The sequence below is a fragment of the Lineus longissimus genome, chromosome 12 (assembly GCF_910592395.1).
Source record: "Lineus longissimus chromosome 12, tnLinLong1.2, whole genome shotgun sequence".
Classification (NCBI taxonomy): domain Eukaryota; kingdom Metazoa; phylum Nemertea; class Pilidiophora; order Heteronemertea; family Lineidae; genus Lineus; species Lineus longissimus.
The window spans coordinates 12878881-12899256 of NC_088319.1; the positions used below are offsets into that span (position 1 = coordinate 12878881).

A 20376-nucleotide genomic window follows, 5' to 3' on the forward strand; every position below is an offset into this window, starting at 1 on the left:
AAGGAAAAGCCACTGCATGGTGTGTTTCGAATAATGTCCCAACCAAAATCGGGAGGAGAATTTCTCGCAGTGGCTGCGTAGCAAGTTGACACAAAATCATTCCAAGGTGGCCCGGCCGTGCGGCCTTCCTCAACACCCGAGAGAACGTAACTAAAGCCAATGTGCTTTCTCCAAAAACTTCCCGCAGCTACAGTTATGAGGGTCAAGTCATCCCCGCATATAAGGAGTGTATTTGCTCTGTATATCACTTCTCCCAGTGGCTGCGAAGCAAGTAGACACAAAATTATTCCAAGGTGGCCAGGGCGGCCTTCCTAAACCCCCCAGAGATTGTCACTGAACCAAATGTGCTTTCTCCAATAGCACTGAATTCCCACAGCGACAGTAATTAGAGACAAGTCATCCCTGGATAGAGCAGAGGATGTCTTACTAGATACCGTCGGTACGTCTAGTTAAATAAATTACCCCGGGCTTTTTGACTACTAGGTAAGCGAACCCGTCATTCCAGTACACCAGTCGGGTAAAGATCCCTTTTTTACGAGTTGTCGTCAATTTGATTCGCCCTTCACACGCCCAGAATCTACTAGGTCCCTCATCTCCAATAGTTGAGTCGTTCTCCAAGTCGATTCGTCAGCAGCAGCTCGGTTTGCGAGTTACTCGTAAATCGAGCAGCATCTTTTCGCGGTAAAAAACGTTTGCATATCGTCTTGATTTCATCTATGAACTCCCACCCATGATACATAGTTGGCAACGGGTTTACAACTCGATACTGTATGTTCACTTCTTTCCCTATACTGCCTCGACGGATACCGCTTTTCAACTAACTGAACACTGCAGTGGACATGATGAAGTACACACTTCATTCTTCCTGATGTACTTAATTCTACCACATCTGTTTGCGCCTACCATGTTGCTGGTTCCTATCCGAATCCATGCGAGCGATCTCACAGACGGAGCAGCGCAACTGGCTTCATATCGATCCCACTCCTGTCATCCAACGTTTGATAATACATGGTGGTAGATATCGCAGGCTCGGACCCAAAGCTTTTTAATCATTGGCGTTACTAAGAGTTGGATGCATCTGCTGTGTGTTGCGGTGGGACCCCGATGCTTTCCTGTAACCAGCTTAATGGCTGTAGACGGTTGGAACTCCGGTCCGGACACCAGCGCCACGGACTGACTTCACACGATACCTACTAAAGATGGCTGGTCGGTGAGAAATGGCCGATGATTACCAAGCGTAGTTGGCACATGTCAGTGTTGTGGGATCCTGAGTGGAACGAGAAGCGCCCGGCTTAGGCCACTGGAGCAGGCTTACTGCTGAAGCTGTGGCTGTTGACAGACTTTCGATGGCATATTCATTGGACTACGCAGGATCGGATTCGTTTAAGAGGAGGAGATATATGTTTGTATTGTTGAGCTGATGTGCTGATGATTCCGACGAAAGTGATTCAATGTGTTCAGTATTCGGTTGAATGTGTCCGAGATTTGAATTGCCGCATTTGATGTGTTCATCATCCAAATTGAATCGTTTGTGGTTGTGATTCAAAATTTGAACTAAGTGTGCAGGCAATGTGTTCAGAATATCAACTAAGTGTGATTCGGTGTTTTTAGAATTTGAACTAAGTGCGATTCAATGTGTTCAGAAGTGTTATTCAAATGGTTTTCTCTGCTAGAAATTTGAACGCAAGGGATGCAAGTTGTATTTGCATGAAGCAAATACAATATCTGCCCATGAAGTGATAGTCAAAGAATCAAGTTTGAAGCCAAGCGAACGCGGAGAATAAAGGGAAAGCGAAAAGCGAACAAGAAATAAGAAAAGTTTGTGTAGTGTTACACCAAGAATAACTAAATCGTGGTACTGATGCTGTGATCGGCGGCGGCGTAGTTACGGGGTTTCATCAAGATTGATTATTCGATAGTAAGCCTACTTTCATATTGATCAATCGACCATTAAGCCTTGCGGCACCGGTATTGAACATATGCATTTGTAAAGTGTGTTGTGCTGAAGTGTTTTGAAGAGGTACGCAACAACAAAACAATTTTTGAATACCGCGACCTATCGGCAGAAAGAAGAACTATGCAATATATGTCTCTTATGCATAATTACGAACATGGTACATTTTAGCACATGTCTCCTTAAATGGCGAATTCAACTATACATTTGTAACTGCTCCTTGTTATTTCGAATCGTGGCTGAAGATAATCGCTAGATTATTTTGAATCAAAGTACAATATCGAGTCCCGATTAATTTGAATCAAGCTACACTGACAGAGGATATAGTATCTCCAGCTTATTTGGAATCGAGCCACATGCATGTACGTTATAACTCAAGTTTATCAAGTTGCATGATTATACATGGTACATGTATATACATCTATAAAGGTTAATTTTGATCAAGCTACAAGATAACATATCTCCAGATTAAATCTGCGGGATGTATCCAAGTTAACTGGAAACAGGATAGGGTACATCCAGTTTAATTGGAGTTAAGCTGCAAGATACATATCCAGATTAATTGGAAACGAGTGAAAATATAACTCTAGTTTAATGGAAACCTAGCTGCGGGATATATCCAGGCAGGTTAATTGGAAACAAGATAGGGTATATTCAGGTTAATTGTTATTTAGATATCTCCAGATAAATCGGAATCCAACTACAAGATGCCGGAACCGGAGAACGGCTCGGTGGAGGAGACCAAGGAAGATAAGTGTCTGGACCTTGACGAAATAAGGAAGAATCTCATGGGCAAATTCGAGGTGATCGTAGATTGCTTCGACCAGGAAAAACTCAGTAAAAGGGAGGCTGTGCTTTTGGTGATTATTTTCATAATTGGGGCAACTGCTGTGTCTGTGGGCTTGATCGTGGGTGACATTATGAAGGAACGGGATGACTGTCTGATATTTAACGAAAATGTCACGACGCGGATGAATGCGGCTGAAATGGACATGTACGTCCGAGAGATCTGCCTTGAGGACGTGTGTGTAAGAAAGGCATCACAGATGATGTACGACCTCGATACGTCAGTGACACCTTGTACAAATTTCTACAAATATGCATGCGGCGGTTGGGTGAATTCGAACCCTGTACCCACAGACCAGAAGGTCTGGGGTGTTAGGCAGAAAGTGGAGTACGCGATAAGAGATAAGATCCGCGCGCGTCTTGAGAGTCCTCTAGACAGAACTCTTGCAAACCGTCTAGATTCTGCTGTCCGGAAGATGACCGTCCTCTACAAGTCATGCATGGATGAAGAGACAATTGACAAGGCGGGTACTTCCATGATATGGGACGCCATCACTAAAATAGGAGGTTGGGCTATGCAAGGTAGGCACTTATTGTTGACCTATTCGTTGTAGCCAACCAGAGGCAAGTCTACCATTCACTTTTTGAGACTACGTTTTCTATCAGGCAAAGATCAGTTTCCTGAGACTTTTAGTTTTAGGGTCATCATCATCATCATCATCATCATCATCATCATCATCATCATCATCATAATGGCTGCACTCTATCTCTACCATCCCATTTGACCATTCGTGTTTTCAGCGTAATCCGAAAGGACGGTTCTTTCGCTTTGGTCGACATTAAGACTTCAGTCATCACAGAAATACTGTCCTCGATCGAATATGATCTAAAGCAAATACAGAAGTGTTTTTTGCAGACGAATCGATATTTATTACATACAGTTCCTTCACATGTTTTCGTTTTATTATGAATATAGACAGCTAAGTTTTTTTCCGAGGTTTTGTCTGGAATGTTGATGATACCCCTGGGATACTGGACGCACTTGGAGGTCTGTTACTTATGCAGTTACCCTCGCGTGATGCCAATATATTCCCTTGCTCTGCTGCAATATTGAGTACCGGACAAAATGTCATTTTTTATTTTGACACCCGGCAAATTATTGTATACTCTGTGCTAGCTTGGGACGTTAAAATGATTGGCCGGGTGTGTGCTGACTGCTAAACCATTAGCTCAGAGTACCAGTAATTAAATTATTAGCAAGTATGCAGCGAGTCCAACCACTTGCTATCGTGTAGAGTCAGATGCAACTGGTCTAGAGAATTCAGATCGTGGATGTCATACCAATCGTTCTTGCGTTTGCGCCGATTCTGATAACACCAACGGAGAATACCATACGAAATTTTGCATCCAGTCGCTCTGCTAAACTCTTCGACGATCTGGCTTAATATTGCTCTATGCTGTGTGTGCGTTGCTCTACCAGAGCCGTAGAATCATGGCGGCGTATATTGATCCAATTCTCATCGTCCTGATGGTACATGGTTTGGTATAGCAGGCTCTCGGACCCAAAGCTTTTTATTGAGTTGCCAACGTACGGAGTGGATGTACATGAATGTGGTATTCTGTGGATGTGCGGTTAAACCGTGCCAGAGAGACGTGATCCGGCGTATCATAAAGTGACAGTCACCAAGCTGAAATGTCGACGTGCCATATATATTTATAGGAATTTCTGCTCAGCGCCGAGCATTACATCTTCGCCGTGGTGACATTGTGTTGACTTGACTGTAATAACGCTGCTGGGTTGTGAGTCTGTTTCATGTGCTCATAGTCCAGATAGCGTCGTTTTCGCGGGGTTTTTCGCCGGATTCATTGTCACACATGAGTCACCACCTGTTTTGGATGCTCTAACTTAGGATAGTTCATCGACAAATCGGCGACAACATTTTGATTTTGAGCTTTGTATCATCACGGCCAACAATAAGAGGACTACATTTCCATTGTGGATAACAAAATGACTGTTACTCGTGCTAATTTGAAGGTCTAGAACCTACATAAAGGCGTGTTGTCTTCCAGAAATTCGAGGAGTAATCTGCTATATTGAAGATGGACGTGGTAGATGACCAACCCCAGCCAAAGGAGCCACTACCTGATGGCGACGCCACCGAGCAGCCAGCCGCCGGGGCCGAGGAACACCACGAAACCTGCATAGACACTGAAGAATTACAGCTTATGTTCCAGAAGAGCCCCTCCATTGTAAAATGTGAGCAGGAACAGCTGAGCCCGCGGGAGGCTCTCATCTTGGTGATGGTCTTCTTTGTTGTTGTTGTGGTCGTGACGCTTGGTATGATTTCCGGTGACGTCATGAAAGAGCGTGACAAATGTTACGCCGAATTGCAAAATGTCTCCAATCGTTTGGAGACCGCGGATAAAGACTTTTTTGTGCGTAACCTGTGCCTAAAGGACACTTGTGTTCACACTGCAGCAAGAATGCTGACGGTCTTAGACACCTCTGTGAAACCATGTGATGATTTTTACAAATATGCCTGCGGAGGCTGGCAGGGTTCGAATCCGCAACCACCAGACCAATCGCCATGGGGCGTCAAGGAAAAAATCGAATTAGATATAAGAAAACAGATTCTAAAGACATTGAAGGAGCCTATCACCAAAGAGGAAAATGACCAATCTGCAATTAAGAAAATGAAAGTTCTGTACCAAAGTTGCTCCAATACGAATGCAATTGATAAAGCTGGGAAGTCGTTGGTCTATACTGGTATTAGTACAATAGGCGGTTGGACGATGTCCGGTAAGTTACATGTGGTAGCAGCTGTCCCACAGAAATTCGCTTACCCTTTTGCGCCATCTGCCCCATATTCTGAAGATGCATTATTTACATTTTTGCCAGTGGCAGTTCTCATCCCATATTGGGCGCCATTTTGTTTCTTAAACGCATTTTGATTTTCCTTCATGTTCTTGGTGCATTTTTAATCAACAATTTCAAACACAACCACCTCTGCAGCTTGATGGCTGCATCCACTTTCTTCCTGAACTCGAGCTTCTTCATGATTGTTCTTTCATTTTGCTCCTGGCATTTTGCATTACACTGTCATCAGCTCTTTCAGACAACCTCGCGTGGTTTACGCTGGCCGCCATGTAGATGTACGCCTTGAGCTAACCTCGGGTGATCTACGGCAGCCGCTATTCATTTTGTCGATGTTCTTTTGTTGATGCCGTCTTCTGCTCGTCTAGGCAACGACACGTATCAATATGTTAACGGAACACCCATATGGATGATGCTGTCACCATCCATCATTGACAATGAGTAATTGATCTATCTATATTTCATCACTCCCCTCGGCGCAAGATTGTGCCGTGGCTAAAATGGCGCATTTATTCCTGCCTATCTTGCCGCATTTCAAAAGCAAGTGTTGAGATGTCATCGAATTTTATATGAATCACTTTGAGAAAATACCTTTCATTCGATACTCGGTGCTCTAATTAGTCTAAATACAGCCGATGCATTGGCTCAATATCAAATTTTGAAAGGTCCCTCAGGGCTTCTCGTATCGTGTTCCAAATCCGGTCGGTCTCCAAACCACCTACACTCGTAGAAATAAAGGTTTTTCGGCTTTTGAAAACACAAGTATGCTCCCCGTAGAGGTTCCTCAGCAACCGTTTCGGGTTTTTATTTTTCAAAAAAAACCTCTACCGGGTGCGTATTTGTGTTGGCCGAAAAATCTTTAATGGTCTTTCAGAAGCTGAAATCCGACTTCTTAAGACGTCCTGTTCTCAATTGCTTTCTTCATTTTTCCTTAAATCCTTTCTCCGGTATTCGGCAACTTTATATTCAGACCGAGAGTTTGATGCATTAATCAGAATATTCATTTCGACAAGTTTTATCGCATGCGGTATTTGCCTAATTATTATGATCAAGATGATGTTATGTGTAGCAAATTCTCGCCTTAATCCCGAAGGTCATTGCAGAACAAAGTGGTTATTTCCACGACTGAGTCGGGGATGCAAGCCCGAAAATGATGTTCCCTCCACGACAATTTTCATCCAATCAAATCGATCCAGTCCTCAGCGAATTTTTATTTCACATTTTAATCTGCACGCGCCTGCAGTGGTAAGGGCCTAAAATAATTGGAAAATATTGCGAATTGTAAATCACGTATTTCAATTGGTTGACTTGCTTCAAGTATCCCAGTTATTGATGAATACACGTATTATCAATAAAGCACATTTTATCGATATCGAGTTGTTGAAAATGAATACCTTGTAGAGTGGCAGGAATTTCAGACCGAGATGTTTTGACCGGACGAACGTGATCGTATAGTATTCTTGGTGATTTATCAGCTGCGCGAAATGTTAAATGGAGAAAGGAATTCAAAGGTGTGTTACGCACCACGCCTCCCGCGTAAAGAAATATAACCTTGACACTGTGACCTTAACTCCGTGACCTTGACACCAAAAATTTCCTCCGACCAGCTGTGTCACTGGCTGTATACCTGATTTCAACAAAGCTTATTCAGACCTACATGTACTTCTACATTGCAGTGGATACACAACGCTTGCATCCAGTAAAAAACTCAAATTTCTACAGGAAAGGAGTTTAGCTATAGTTCACTGGTCGTCCTTGACCCGATGTTTGCTATAGCTCCAAAATTATTGACTTCTTATTGACAAATTCTAGTTTTGTATCCGAATTCAAGTTGTCAATGACTCAACTGCCTATATTGCATCCGATTTACATTCCAAGCCGCACATAACAGGATTACCAGTTGGCAGAATGGGCTTCTTCTATCTCCATCGACTTGGTTCCCTCCGGTTCTGGCCCGAAAACTCTCAATAATTAATGCTGTCTGTTATCTTGTCCACTGATTTGGAATGTTCTCTGTTTATCTCTCCATACGGACTTATAATTGGAGTTGGTATTTGACCCGACACTCACAGTCGTCCGCGCTTCTGGACGCCAGGGTAGCCGAGTCGAAGCGATTGGGCTGTTTTGGATGGGAGTCAAAACGATATTGTGTAATCAACTGTTGGTGAAAGCTTCAAGCCAGACATGCTATCTATTGCCTCGCTCATCAGCTATGGCAATGATGTTATTCGTCTCCCGACAGTTGCATGTTAAGATACAATTGCGCTGGATGGAGCTATAGGTTTTGAGCAACACCCAATCGTGAGGCTACATGCTCTAGTCTCGTGGAGCGTAAGCGTCAGTGTGCTACTGGCTGAAGTTATACAACAGAATTTCTGCCTGGCCTATCCAGTTATAATAACGCATCCAAAATTGATGGTGATCTTTTTCCATCAAATTAAAAATGGATGAACGCAGCGCAATAAACTGCCTTGGAGCATTAGGCAACGGAATTGATCCGCTAAGCGGGCGGGCTGGTATAGCGTCACGGAATACGTGTCTACGCAGCTGATAGTCGGACTGATATCTTGCCCCGAACATTCTGTTTAATGGTCTGATTCAGCAATGTCAGGGAATAAATAGGTTCAAGACACACATTTGGCGAAGTTGATGTGTTTGATGATAGCTACCAACACACAGAGTAAAACTGACAGGCTTGAAAATAGCACATTCACCGTCGCAAAAAAGGGTTCGAATGGTGATCGAAGGCCTTGGACGGCATCACCCATACTTCAAGTGCTTATTTAACATAGATACATGAAACATGTAAAACTCAAAACGGTTTAGCAAAGAATGAATCATTGGTTTTTATGACCCTGGTTGTACATCCAGATCCAAGCTTACTGGCATTTTCGTCGTCAAAGCCCTCCTTCAATGTTGTCGTAGGTTGTGACCAACGCATCGAATTTCAGCCAGAAGAAGTCCGGTAAGATGAAAAGCAATGTGTGTACGTGCGTGCCAGTGTGCTTATGTATGTTTTACGGAGACAATGTTCCTGTTTTAACGTTTGCAGGAATTCGGAATCGTTCGTATTGTTTGGCATTTTCCGTCAGATGCGTGGATTTCACGCATCTGTAGATTTTGCTGGTCTGGGTATAGCCTATTTCAAATATTGATGCCGCCAACACTGAGCCCATGTATGCGCAGTGACTTGTAAAATACAAATTGATTCAGACCATGATAATTAAGCTGATGGACAAACAAGGAGATCCGCTGCAAAAATGACTGGTCCGGATAGCTTTATGTGTAAACACCATGCTATGTCCCCATTTGAATGCATCTTTCGAAACATACAAGCAATTACTGCAATATATTGAATCCGTGGATTAAATGAAATAGTTCCATGGAGCCTAATCGCCAGTATATCGCACAAAGTATGATTGCGACCTGGTCTCATGGGTTCTTATCCCCATACTAATGCATGTACATTATATGCCAACTAAGGACACAGGTATCGAGGTTGTTGTTGATCAGTTGCAACCTCGTCCAAATGGTTATTTACTACAAAACCACAAGAATATTATTGTTGTTGTATACTGAAATAATGGTAACTAAGGAACATTCTAACGAGGTTTATGTTTCCTGGGACGCTTCAGGTGATACATCAAATAGAAACTCCATTACGTGCTGCGTATGTTAACAATGGCCGCATAGGATACGCATTTAGATGTAATTAGCGCTGGACTCCGAGTGTCAGCGAGATAATGTGGAGTTAAAATACCTATGGGTCATTGCGCACGCGTATGCCATGAACGGACGTCTGTACGGATGGGGGATCATCGATTCGGTTATCGGCATAAACTTATTGCAACCTCCGCACGGGGGCGCGGCACACGCTATTGTTGTTGATGTTGTTGAGAGTAAATAAGTGTATGCCCCTTGCCAACCCGTCCCCTGCCAACGCTCTTACAAAAGTCCAAGAATCCTTTTACCGCACATAGCACCGTTACTCCTTTTTTCGCGGATGTTGTCCACATGCGCATCTCGCTCTACATACTTAAAATTGATCATGGAAAACGATCGAGTCCAAAAGCTATTTCAAGAAGACCGGCGTACGCGTTCATGCTTCACAACATGAATTATTAAACCAACCCATCCCATTTTAGCATGATTCCCTACTCTTACACTCAACACTCCAGGTAGCCCGCCATGACCGGCGTAGCCATGGCGCTTTATTGTGGCAATGACACCCGATTGTCATTTGTTTTGTCATGACTTCCATAATGGATGAATTTGTTTACTTTTATGCCGACAGACGGGAAGTAAGTATGTTTCGATGACGTCATTGGTATAATCCTCTTCGGCAATAATGCCCTTTACGTCTTTCACAGGGGCACATGATTTGGGTCAGCAGATTGACCAATTAGAAGTGTCCTGTTCGCTTGGTTTTCTTTATGACGATCAGAGATGTTTTGAATAATCAAAACAGCGTGTACTAATGTTATGGAAAAAATTATATAATGATAAGCAAGGTATTTACGTCCAATGGTGCCATAACTCGCACAAAAGGCTGAACAGTTTGAGGGTTGCTTATAGGCACCACCATTTTGGCGAGAAATTGGAATCCTAAGACAATTAGAACCCCAGCCTTTACAATGAAGTGAATGCCCATTTATATATCTGGAAAACAAGAAAATGAGTCCCATCCTTGTAATTGGCATTCACATCGTTTTGAAAGAGTTCTCATTGCTTCAGGATTTCAAGTTCTGGCCAAAATGGCTGTGCCTATGGTCAATCCTTATAAACATCTCGTGCGCCGGGCAGCTACATTTCCTTTTCGCAATGGCTTTTGAATGTCCCCTCGTTACTGAGCAGCTGCGGCTGCGGCTGCTTTTATAGCAATGCTATATGGGGTCCTTGTATACAAGCATACCATTATTCACAATATCATCCCTATTGCCCACATAGTGCCCAGAATATTCGTGATAGTGAACATGTATACACGTGCATGTAGTTTATTTCATCACATTCCGTCCCTGACCGGGAGGAACGTGAAGATGAATCGTACAATGGTGTCTGCGTACTAATTGCAATGACGTCAGCAACCAACGTGATTGTTTTACCTCATTCCCTAAAGGCAACGATTTTTCCCATTTCGTTCCTAATTTATATCATGCATATCAGACGCTGAAGGCCACGCGAGTAGCCTTCATTGACGTCTCGAATACGTCAAATAAGTTCCATCTTCACGAAAATCTTTATCAAAGTTGCTTACTAATAATCCACCACTCAGTAAGCCGGCCTGTGACCCCAGTACCGAGCTGAAAACTATGAGAACGCAGTTAAAACTACATGTAATGTAAATCAAGGTAAACATTGAATAGATGTAAATTAATGTATCAATGATTTAGAACACAATGTACAGGTACTAAGCTCCTCCAAGACATTTTACGATAATCTTGGGAGGTGCCAGCAAATACTCATGCTTGTAGAACATTCAATTAACTAATCCAGAGATCGCCCGATTCATCAAGTTGATAACTTAATCAATAGTTCCTTCATTCATGCGCCCGGACCTTGGATCAATTAAGGCTCCTCCTGCTGTTTGTATCGCTAGGGACTCCTTGCAATGTTAAGAATTGGGAGTAAGATGCATTGGCGCGCTCAGTGATTTCGAATGTCTTATTGAGTTGATGCCTCCATTTGTGAATGCCATCCTGATGTCTGCCGATTATTCGACCCGCTTGGCGATCGTGAATCTCAGAAAATAGTTTGGACAATATCCTCTTTGCTTCAAATCGCATCAAATCGTTTAATTTTGTAAGCTGGCAACGGCATTCTGTAAGCTTGCTAACTATAGTATGGTCAGAAAATTTACATAAGTTGGTAAGTGCATGCTTGTTGATTGATGTTGCTACCTTTATCCAAAATGCATTAACATATCACAAATATTTCAAAAGTCACAGTGTATTTATCTATCTATACATTGCGCTGAGTAAATGTGAAATGTACATTGTACGCAATGTAAAATCTATAACACAGCTATGAATAAACATGTAATATACGCCAACTTTATTGAACATTTAAATATTCGGGACCACTTCAACTCGTATTGGCGGTGTGTACTCATGACATACAGTTATTGGTAAAGCTATGTAAATGTACACGCACACTCATGATACAATGTACGTAGAACTTTTTTCAAAAGCAGTGTATTTCAATTGTTCTGTAGCAGATTACTACGATATTTTTTGGGGAAATAGCATGTAAGCTGGGCGTGGTTGTTCAAAATATATCTTTTGTCACTAATGTTGGCGTTTGGCGCCATCTCCTCCAGTTAACGCCAAGCTGTAAGAACTAAAGTGATTTTTGGACAACCTGCATTCCCAATGTAAAGTGCATGTTCTGTTGGTAGTGTGATGCAACTATAACGGAAGCGTTCTACTGCTTTCATATAAATAAAACTTGCAAATATTTGAAGAGCTACATGTACTTTGCAAAACCTATCATTTACCAAATATTGGAAAATGGCTGCAAAGAGCTTTTTGTTACATCCGATGCTGCATCTAGATCTAGACACATCTTTACACTGCCGAGAAAAAACTGCGCTCAGAACACTTCTATATATGCACATGCTATGGCTTGCTTTTCTTATGATTTCCCAGCACGAAGTAGCACACTTCAAAATAATTCCCGTCCCATTTCGTTCGCTCTCCAGTGGTCGTTGCGTATATTGGCTACGTCAGTCTTAGCCGAGGCTGCGAGCAACAGTTGATATAGAATAGGGAATACATGTACTTTAGAGTTGCACAACAAAAGCATATTATTATATGGTCTGACTGGTACTCGGTCGGATATTGCAACATGCGACGGCAGTTTTCGAGTTTTCAGTCGTCATTGAATGGGTTCATGGTTGCCTCAGGGGGGTTACAAATTTCAACGTCTTAATAGACAGTTTCATATACATTGTATGTTTTCCTTGAATGTATGACGCACATACGCCACTAGGTCCAGGTTACATGATAACTAAGGATCGCAAATGTTCATTTTCACAAGAAAGCAACCATATGGTAAAGTATAAGTCATTATAATGTATTACGAACGGCGTAACTCTGCGTCTGATAGTCTTGAACCGTTTTTCCCTTGGAACGGAATGGCCTTTTAGAATGGTATATTTCTGCTCTATTCCCCAACGAGTTGGATACTGTTTCAAGTCAGCCATAGCCCACTTGGTATTACAACCGTGTAGTATATCCAGACACTCAACAAAGCTATAGCGCCAGCCTCCTCAATAACAATATCAACTTAACAACACCCGCACATACGGAGGATATGGAGTATAATACTTGATACATTTACAAGGCGCAATGTCGTCTTTTTGCTTGTGATGTACATGTATATGTTATCATCAAGTCATTACGGCAGAACGAGTTATAAAGTGCATAGGTTATAGCCTGCTACAGTTGGTAACAGTGATAAAGATATAGTGTTACATATTAGCCGAAAGTGCTAGCGGTGGCTTTAAGCATACATTACTACATTTTTACCTTACGGGCTTATTCACGTCAAGTCCATCGATTTGCAATCAGTATTATGTAACTTTACGATGCTACAGTCAACAGTCAGGCATGAATCCCCATCTTGCGAGTTGTCGCCAATTGTGAGGATTGCCCCTCTCCACACCACCTTCAGCCCTCATATCCAAGTCAGGTACATACGCATGTGTACGGAGATGCGCTTGCGTACAACATGGAAAAAGAGATACTGCGCCCGGCCAAGGTACCTCTGGTCTGTCCAATACCAGCTGAGTCACGTTCGCGTTAAACTCCCCTCCGTGGACCACCAGAACCAGGCCAGAACCAGTTATGTGGCGGGTGGACCAACCTCATTGGTGATTTGCTAAACTTGCAGTTTTTATTGGACAAACCGACCGGAAGTAGCTCCGAAGTCGGCTTTCTGAAATCTTTAATAAACCCCAGTGTGTCCCATTTCTCGCCAAAGCGTCACTGCTGCACTCTCCTGTTGAATAAACGAGGTGGGGAAAGCTATCATAGAGCAACAAAATCGCGTCCTTTGGATGACTAATCAGGGAGGATATGAATCAGTAATGTGTGGTTAATTGTATCACCCCGCTGTAGAAAAGCTCTTGGCGAGGGAAATTGTATTGGCGTCCCGATGGAATTCTGGTATAGTGCCAGAATTACACATCAAACAGTCAGCCGGCTTTCCAAAAGGAATTCGTGGAGAAGTGTGCTCAGAAGACGCTTGGATTGTTTTTTCGTCAAACATATTTTGTCAGATGACACTCTTAATGATGAGCAGCACGAATTGTTGACAATCGTTACATGTTTTGTACAGAGTAAGGTGTCCTCACTAAAAAAAGGTCCTTCCCTATTGTCTAATGACCGATTAAGATCGTTCTATAGAGATCCGTGAACTTCAATACATCAGATGTTAAAAGCACATTTTAGAGTCATTGTCCCCGGAAAACTCTATCCTATGACATTTAAAACTGTTACACAGGGCAATATGTTGGCAACACATTCAATCCCCATAGGTTTGGTAAAGGAACTTGCTAAGGGGCTTACACCAACTGCCAGCGGCCTCTGCCATTACGCTCTTGGGTTTGTGCCACTGACGAACGCAAACGAGTGCGCTCAGAAGTCTCGTCACGTCCGGATGACTGACCACGGCAGCATTAAGTATCTGGCACACAGAATCCACCAGTTCCCAAGAGACACGCGGCTGCTGGAGCAAATTAGCAGACAGGAGACTGCCAAAGCAAATTAAGACGAGTCCATCACAGTACCTCGTACAGTCCTAATCAGAAATAAAAAAATTGAAAATGGGTTAATAATCAGAGAAAATTAATTACGTTACAGGTAGTTTCGAATTTCAAGGCAGCGTGGTGTTCTCAATAACGCTCAATATCAAAACCAGAATTTTAATAACACTCCATTGTGGGAAATTATTTACTTGCGGATTGGTTGACCAAATTTCCATCATCAATCAGCTATGGTGCCGTGTGTTATTCTGCGCAATCCGTGTAGCGTTAGAGAACTGGATTGAATGTATCTTGAAAATATATCTTATTGGTTAGATCTAAGCGGTTGTTTTTTACTTTTTTCTGAGAGGAGGCAGCTCATAACATAAGATAATGTTTCGTTTCTCGCAGGAAGTGCTTTCTCATATCTTTTGATTCTTCAGAATAAGCTTTTGAACATCCTAGATTTGCCTCAAATCCAAAATGGCCTCCAAAAATCCCAAAATGGCTACTTCCCTTTAGCTCGTTGATTTGATAAAACCACACCAGTCTGCACACAATATCTTTGTGCCAATCAGACCACTTCCGGTAACATGAGTTATAAACAAACAATTTTAATCACTCAACATTGAGGTGTTTGAATTGTAAACCGTGTAAAGCATAAATTAGTCTCTCTCAGCAGCGCAGGCGTGCTCAGCTTACAGATGCAAAACCAAGTTCGGCATGGTCTCCACATGCTTGTCAATTTGTTCTTACTCGAGAATGAAAAAGACAGTTACTTCGTTCCTAAGTAGCTGGCGACGCGAACAGTACCGCCGTTAATACGGCGCCTGGGTGCGTCTTGCCAAACAACGGACCATTGATAAAGCTATTTAATCATGAAAATAACTTGCTGTGGATGCTTGAAAAAGTGTTCCCCAATCGATGGTTGCAAGGAAAATGGTAATTAATAGTTTGTTTCGCGTTATTTCTCGATGCATTAACTTGATAACGAAATTAACGAAATAATTGCGAATTTCAAGGTTATTCGCTAACTATTCGCGAAAAGAAAACGCTCGTACATTTATTACAGTACATGTATGTAATTCATGTCTGCAGCATCGAGTCAGCGTCTGCATTATGATGATTTCCTTGTCGAATTGGAAAGCTATCCCAAGCATACCGAGTGTAGGACCCTTGTCGCTCATTTGACATAAATAATCAGCCTTTAGAGTGGGAGATATGCAATTTATCTGATTCTGATGGTCGTATTTATGTGTATTGCATGATGTAGCCGTTTGACTAGTTGTAAACATAGCATGGCTAAGTAATCAAACGTCCATATATCCGCTACAGGGGCCGGGGCAATAAGTCGTTAGACTAGCATCTCCGTGTCTAAAATACGAACAATAATATCATTAGCAATACATTAGCATAGAACCATTTTACCCTTCGAACATGTTGATCAAGATAGCATTTGGTATCGCCGCCAACTAACACGAAGATGTCCTGTTGCAAGTAACCCTAGCAAGTCGAGCCCGTCGGCAAAAAAGTCGAGATGCACTGTACAAAGAGGCAATGTGTAATTGTCTTTTACCAGTAGTATTTTCTGGCTTATATATCAGCTCTGGATAATGGGCAATGATCTGACTGCGAGGTGAAGTGTCCTCGCTCTTATTATGACCAACTGGCTGCCTTTTATGGCCATCATGAAGGGAAATGCATTGGTCTTGCCTTAATGGCAATCTGACTGCTTTGCCTAATATTCAGAGTGACAATAATCATATTTAGGGATCGCCTTTCATCCGCCAGACTGTATCATATGAAATACTAATGCATTTAACAAATTGCATGCTCTCCAAATACCGCCGCCAATAAAACTAGCTACAGAGAGCCAGGAAATACATGCTGTAAAAGATTCGAATGAGTCATTGAGTGGGTACATCGCTGGAAAATCCGGTGGCGAATTCTGTGGCAAACATGCTGGGAACTGAAAATGACCAACTTGACACCCACTCACACTAGCACATGTGACATCGAAAAAGGACTTGATATCATTTTTGAAATGTACGAAACCCATTTTCAGTGTTCCCACCACATTTTCAGGCTCAGCGTCCTTAACTTACTCTAAGTTCTCTCTTGTATTCTGATAAGAAAGATATTGCATTTTTGATGACTTTGTCAACATGTCGTTAAATACCATGTTGATACTTGTACATGGAAGTTAACTACGCAAATATGGTCAGCTGTACTTAGTTTATTGCAAAAGAAATGGTTCTCAGAATATCATGAAATACAGGATGCCACAAAGAAAATGTTGGGCAGCAAATGCTTTCCTCCTGGCGGTTGGTCTATTTCTCATGTCACTCTCGCGATGACGACATGACTGGATCCATGTTGAACACTTCGGGTGGGAGATTCAAGAATCAGATGGCATGCGCGCAATGGGTCATCATTTACCCCTAACCGCTGCTGTTTTGTTATGCATGTTCATCGCCAAGAATCGTATTTTCCATAACTTTCCTGTTTTACCGAAGTCTACGTAACTGCCACGACAACATTTATCCATCCACCGAATTATTTTAAAACATTGTTACTCGCCAGCGAAAACATTTATCTTCCTACCGGATGATTCATCATGGGTGCTGCGTTTTTGTTTCTCAACATGTACGAGTCTATTAAAGTTGCGTGAATAATTCATGATGGGTTGTTATGGGGATCTAACTGCTCCATGTAGCCTATGTAGCCCGTAATTACATTAGAAGCAACCATGTCAGACTAGCGATTACAATGTGTTTTCAAATATACGTATGCCACTTTTGATTGTTATAAATATCAGGTGTGATTATGCTTCCAAGAAATGTTCTTCTAAAAACATGGTTTCGTATCTCAAAAAGGTTTCAAAGATATCGAAATACTTTCCAGGTAACGTTTTCTCATTGTGAACCATGAGATGTACCCCGTCTATAACCTCCCCTCATGTTGGTATGAAGGAGTCCGGGTCGGCGGAGTGGATTCAAAACCCAAGGGTCAAGATGCTTTTCCCAACACGAGACAGTGATATCTCTGGACGCAAAACAAAACAACAAACATGACCAAGTTATAGTAATGCAACTGACATCTAGGATGCTGCGTTATGAAAATACATGTATAGTTATTTGGTTTGTCTCGTGTTGGGAAAAGCATCTTGCACATTAAAAGTGTTGGGTACATTTTGAAACACCTAGTACAATTCGGGCACTCTTCTAGATAGAGGATTAATTTGAGGCACCAGCAATTTGGTCACCATGTAGTCGTAGCAGAGGGTCAGATGTGTTGATTACGATGGTTTCACATGGAATATAACACTTGATCGTACTCTACATTTTCTGACTCTAGTCTATTAGGTTCATGTGTTTTGATGGATGAAAGTTTAGAAAGAAGATTCTGGCAAAAAAGTTGCAACAACTTCATATGGTCGTTCCTAATATTCGTTGGCAGGGCACGTTTTGTAGCCGTATGTGCTAGTGAAAATTTTGTGCACGTCTACCCCAAAACCAGATATTACCCCCAGATTGGTCCAATTTTTTTTTCGTTTGGCCACAAGAGGGCCACAACCGAAAACAAAAGAAGTGTAGTTTAATTCCTTAAATTTAATAATGCTTGACAGTGTATATTCATAATCTTCGACCTGTTTATCATATCATTAATCATATTTTCATTCTATTTTCCAAGCAGCTCCAGGTGAGCACATGGTCCATTGACCATTTTATCATAATATCCGCTTGATAGCTAGATAAAAATCAAATTCAGTTTCATATATATTTTACCTGTGTCAATTGACAAATTCTATTCCTCATTTCCACAGACACTATGTATTTTATACGTTTGATAGCCATTGTTTCTTTTTCAATATTATGTGTTTCTAATTTTGTAAAAAAAAGTTCCCGTATGACCTATTACTCATTTGAATATTCAACTTGATTTCATCTTTTAAAATTGCATTATTCATCATCCTTATCATTTGCTTGCGCATTGTAGGATGTATTTTGTATGACGTCATATTGTGATTGGTTCAAATTGAATTTTTCCCTTTACCGGCACAGTTTGGTAATTACACATAGATATTTCACCACATTCTAAGAACGAGTTGTTGTGGAAGGAACATCAGGTTCGTCGACAACATCATTTCGGAGGTTACGACCGATACTGTTAAGTCAATATGGTTCCATCATGCGATAATTGGTTTTGTAACCGGATCTTATTTGAGAGGGGACTGGTAACACACTCACCGAATTGCTGGCCCGAGGGAAGGCCCAATTGTATTCGGTATACAGGTCTAGCCTTGGGGAAATATCCAACATGCGCCAAATGGCAACTTGATAGCGCTCAGGGACAAATTACAGTTGTGGGGTAACTCAATCTTGCCTTCCCTGTTGGCTTGGCCGAATTACCGAGAATTTTGTTGCTCGTCCTTGTGAATCGTCGCGGAAACTTATTTAGTAAAGGGCATGTGGGTAAAAGTATGGTACAAAAAATGTCTTTGGTATTCGGTCAATACAACCCCGTAGAGGTTTTAGGGTAATATATAATAAGACATTGCTGAAAATTTTCAACGGGGTGCATATTTGACCATAAGAGGTTTTTCGAAAACTGAAAAACCTTTATTTCTAAGACCGTGATTAGATTCGAAAACTGATTATTGATGAGGCGGGCTATCTCGATCGCCAGTAGACTCCATCAAATAAATATCACCAGCATGTTTCTGAGTTGGCTCGGACGGGCCCTGTCATCGGATGTTTGACTAATGTAACTTGAATCCGCCGCAATATTGGCAAATAATTGGCAAGTAATGTACCGTTGGTGTTTTTGGCTCGATCAGACGGAAGGAGCTGGGAGTAAATTTCTGAACTATGTAATATATACGAACAGTATACCACGGTCATTGCTGATATGATCGTGAGCGTAGACGAAATCAAAATGGCTGCCGTAGCGGCCATGTTCAAAAAAGGACGGCGATACTTAACACCATTGTCATTGACATGAAGTTTTGCTACCTTTTTCAATACAGAATACTCATGTCTTATGTGGAGACCGCGCTGATCCGACACAACCAAAGGTGACGAACACACTGTTCCATATAAAGCACTAATTTAAGACTGGCTAGAACTTGAAATCCTGAAGCTATGAGAACTCCATCAGAATGAAGTGAATGCCAATTTCGAGGGTGGGGTTTGTCACCTCTGGAAAAAATGAACTGACTCCCACACTGGCATTCACTTCGTTTTGTAAGATTGTTAATTGCTTTAGGATTTCAAGTTCTAGGCACCATGGTGATACTTATCGTCAACCCTTAACATCATTTGGACTAAAACATTGTAAATATTACTTGTGTCTCAGTGATCAAAACGATATTTCATACGCCTCTACTTAAACAAGGTTGGAGGATTATAGAAATTCACCAAGCACTAGATATCCTTCGTAAATCTATCACATCAATTTCGTGTTGCAAATGATCGTGATAGTGCATAGAAAAGTAACGTTAGCCTCTTTACCAAGCCCACTTTTCATTGTGCCTCTCGCTGACGACACTCATTGTTCATTTGGGAACATAAGTATGCCATTAGAATATTCTGCTCTCATTTCAAGAGTTTTAACATAAATTAGTTCCATGAATGCTTTGCATGCATGTTCATCTTTGATCCCTTGGGCAACGAGTTGATTTATCCCATGTTTCATTAAACAATTATTCCCACTACCATAAAACTATTTCGTATTTGGAAGTTGACTATGGTGCACAAGGGAAAAGGGGAAAGGAGAAGCCTGTCAAGGGAGTGGCATGGGAGATTTTACAAAGTACATGTGTACATAAAAGAACTGTTATGTTCGGTACATGTAGCTTATCGTTAGGCAACCGAAACCGATTGGTTGGGGCAAAATGTAAAAGCAGTCATAAAACATTCAAAATAACATTTATTTATCGTTTGATTTGAGATGTTGAATAGAAATTGATACCTCACTAAACAGTGACATAAAATGCATTTTAGACAAGGCTGGTGG

The 20376-nt window shown here is 41.7% G+C and overlaps 1 protein-coding gene across 3 annotated transcripts in view; it reads left to right on the forward strand.

The window, feature by feature from the left end:
• The first annotated feature begins 1028 nt into the window (after positions 1-1028).
• LOC135496598 (endothelin-converting enzyme 1-like) overlaps positions 1029-20376 on the forward strand; it is a 34510-nt gene continuing 15162 nt past the window's right edge. The window contains exons 1-2 of one of the 3 annotated variants that reach the window (XM_064786001.1): positions 1029-1402; positions 1738-3322. In XM_064786001.1, coding sequence (XP_064642071.1) covers positions 2662-3322 — 661 coding nt within the window. In that variant the 5' untranslated portion in view covers positions 1029-1402; positions 1738-2661. Of the gene's footprint in view, positions 3323-4109; positions 5541-20376 lie in introns of those variants that run through there. The other 2 variants (XM_064786000.1, XM_064785999.1) reach the window with 2 other exon arrangements.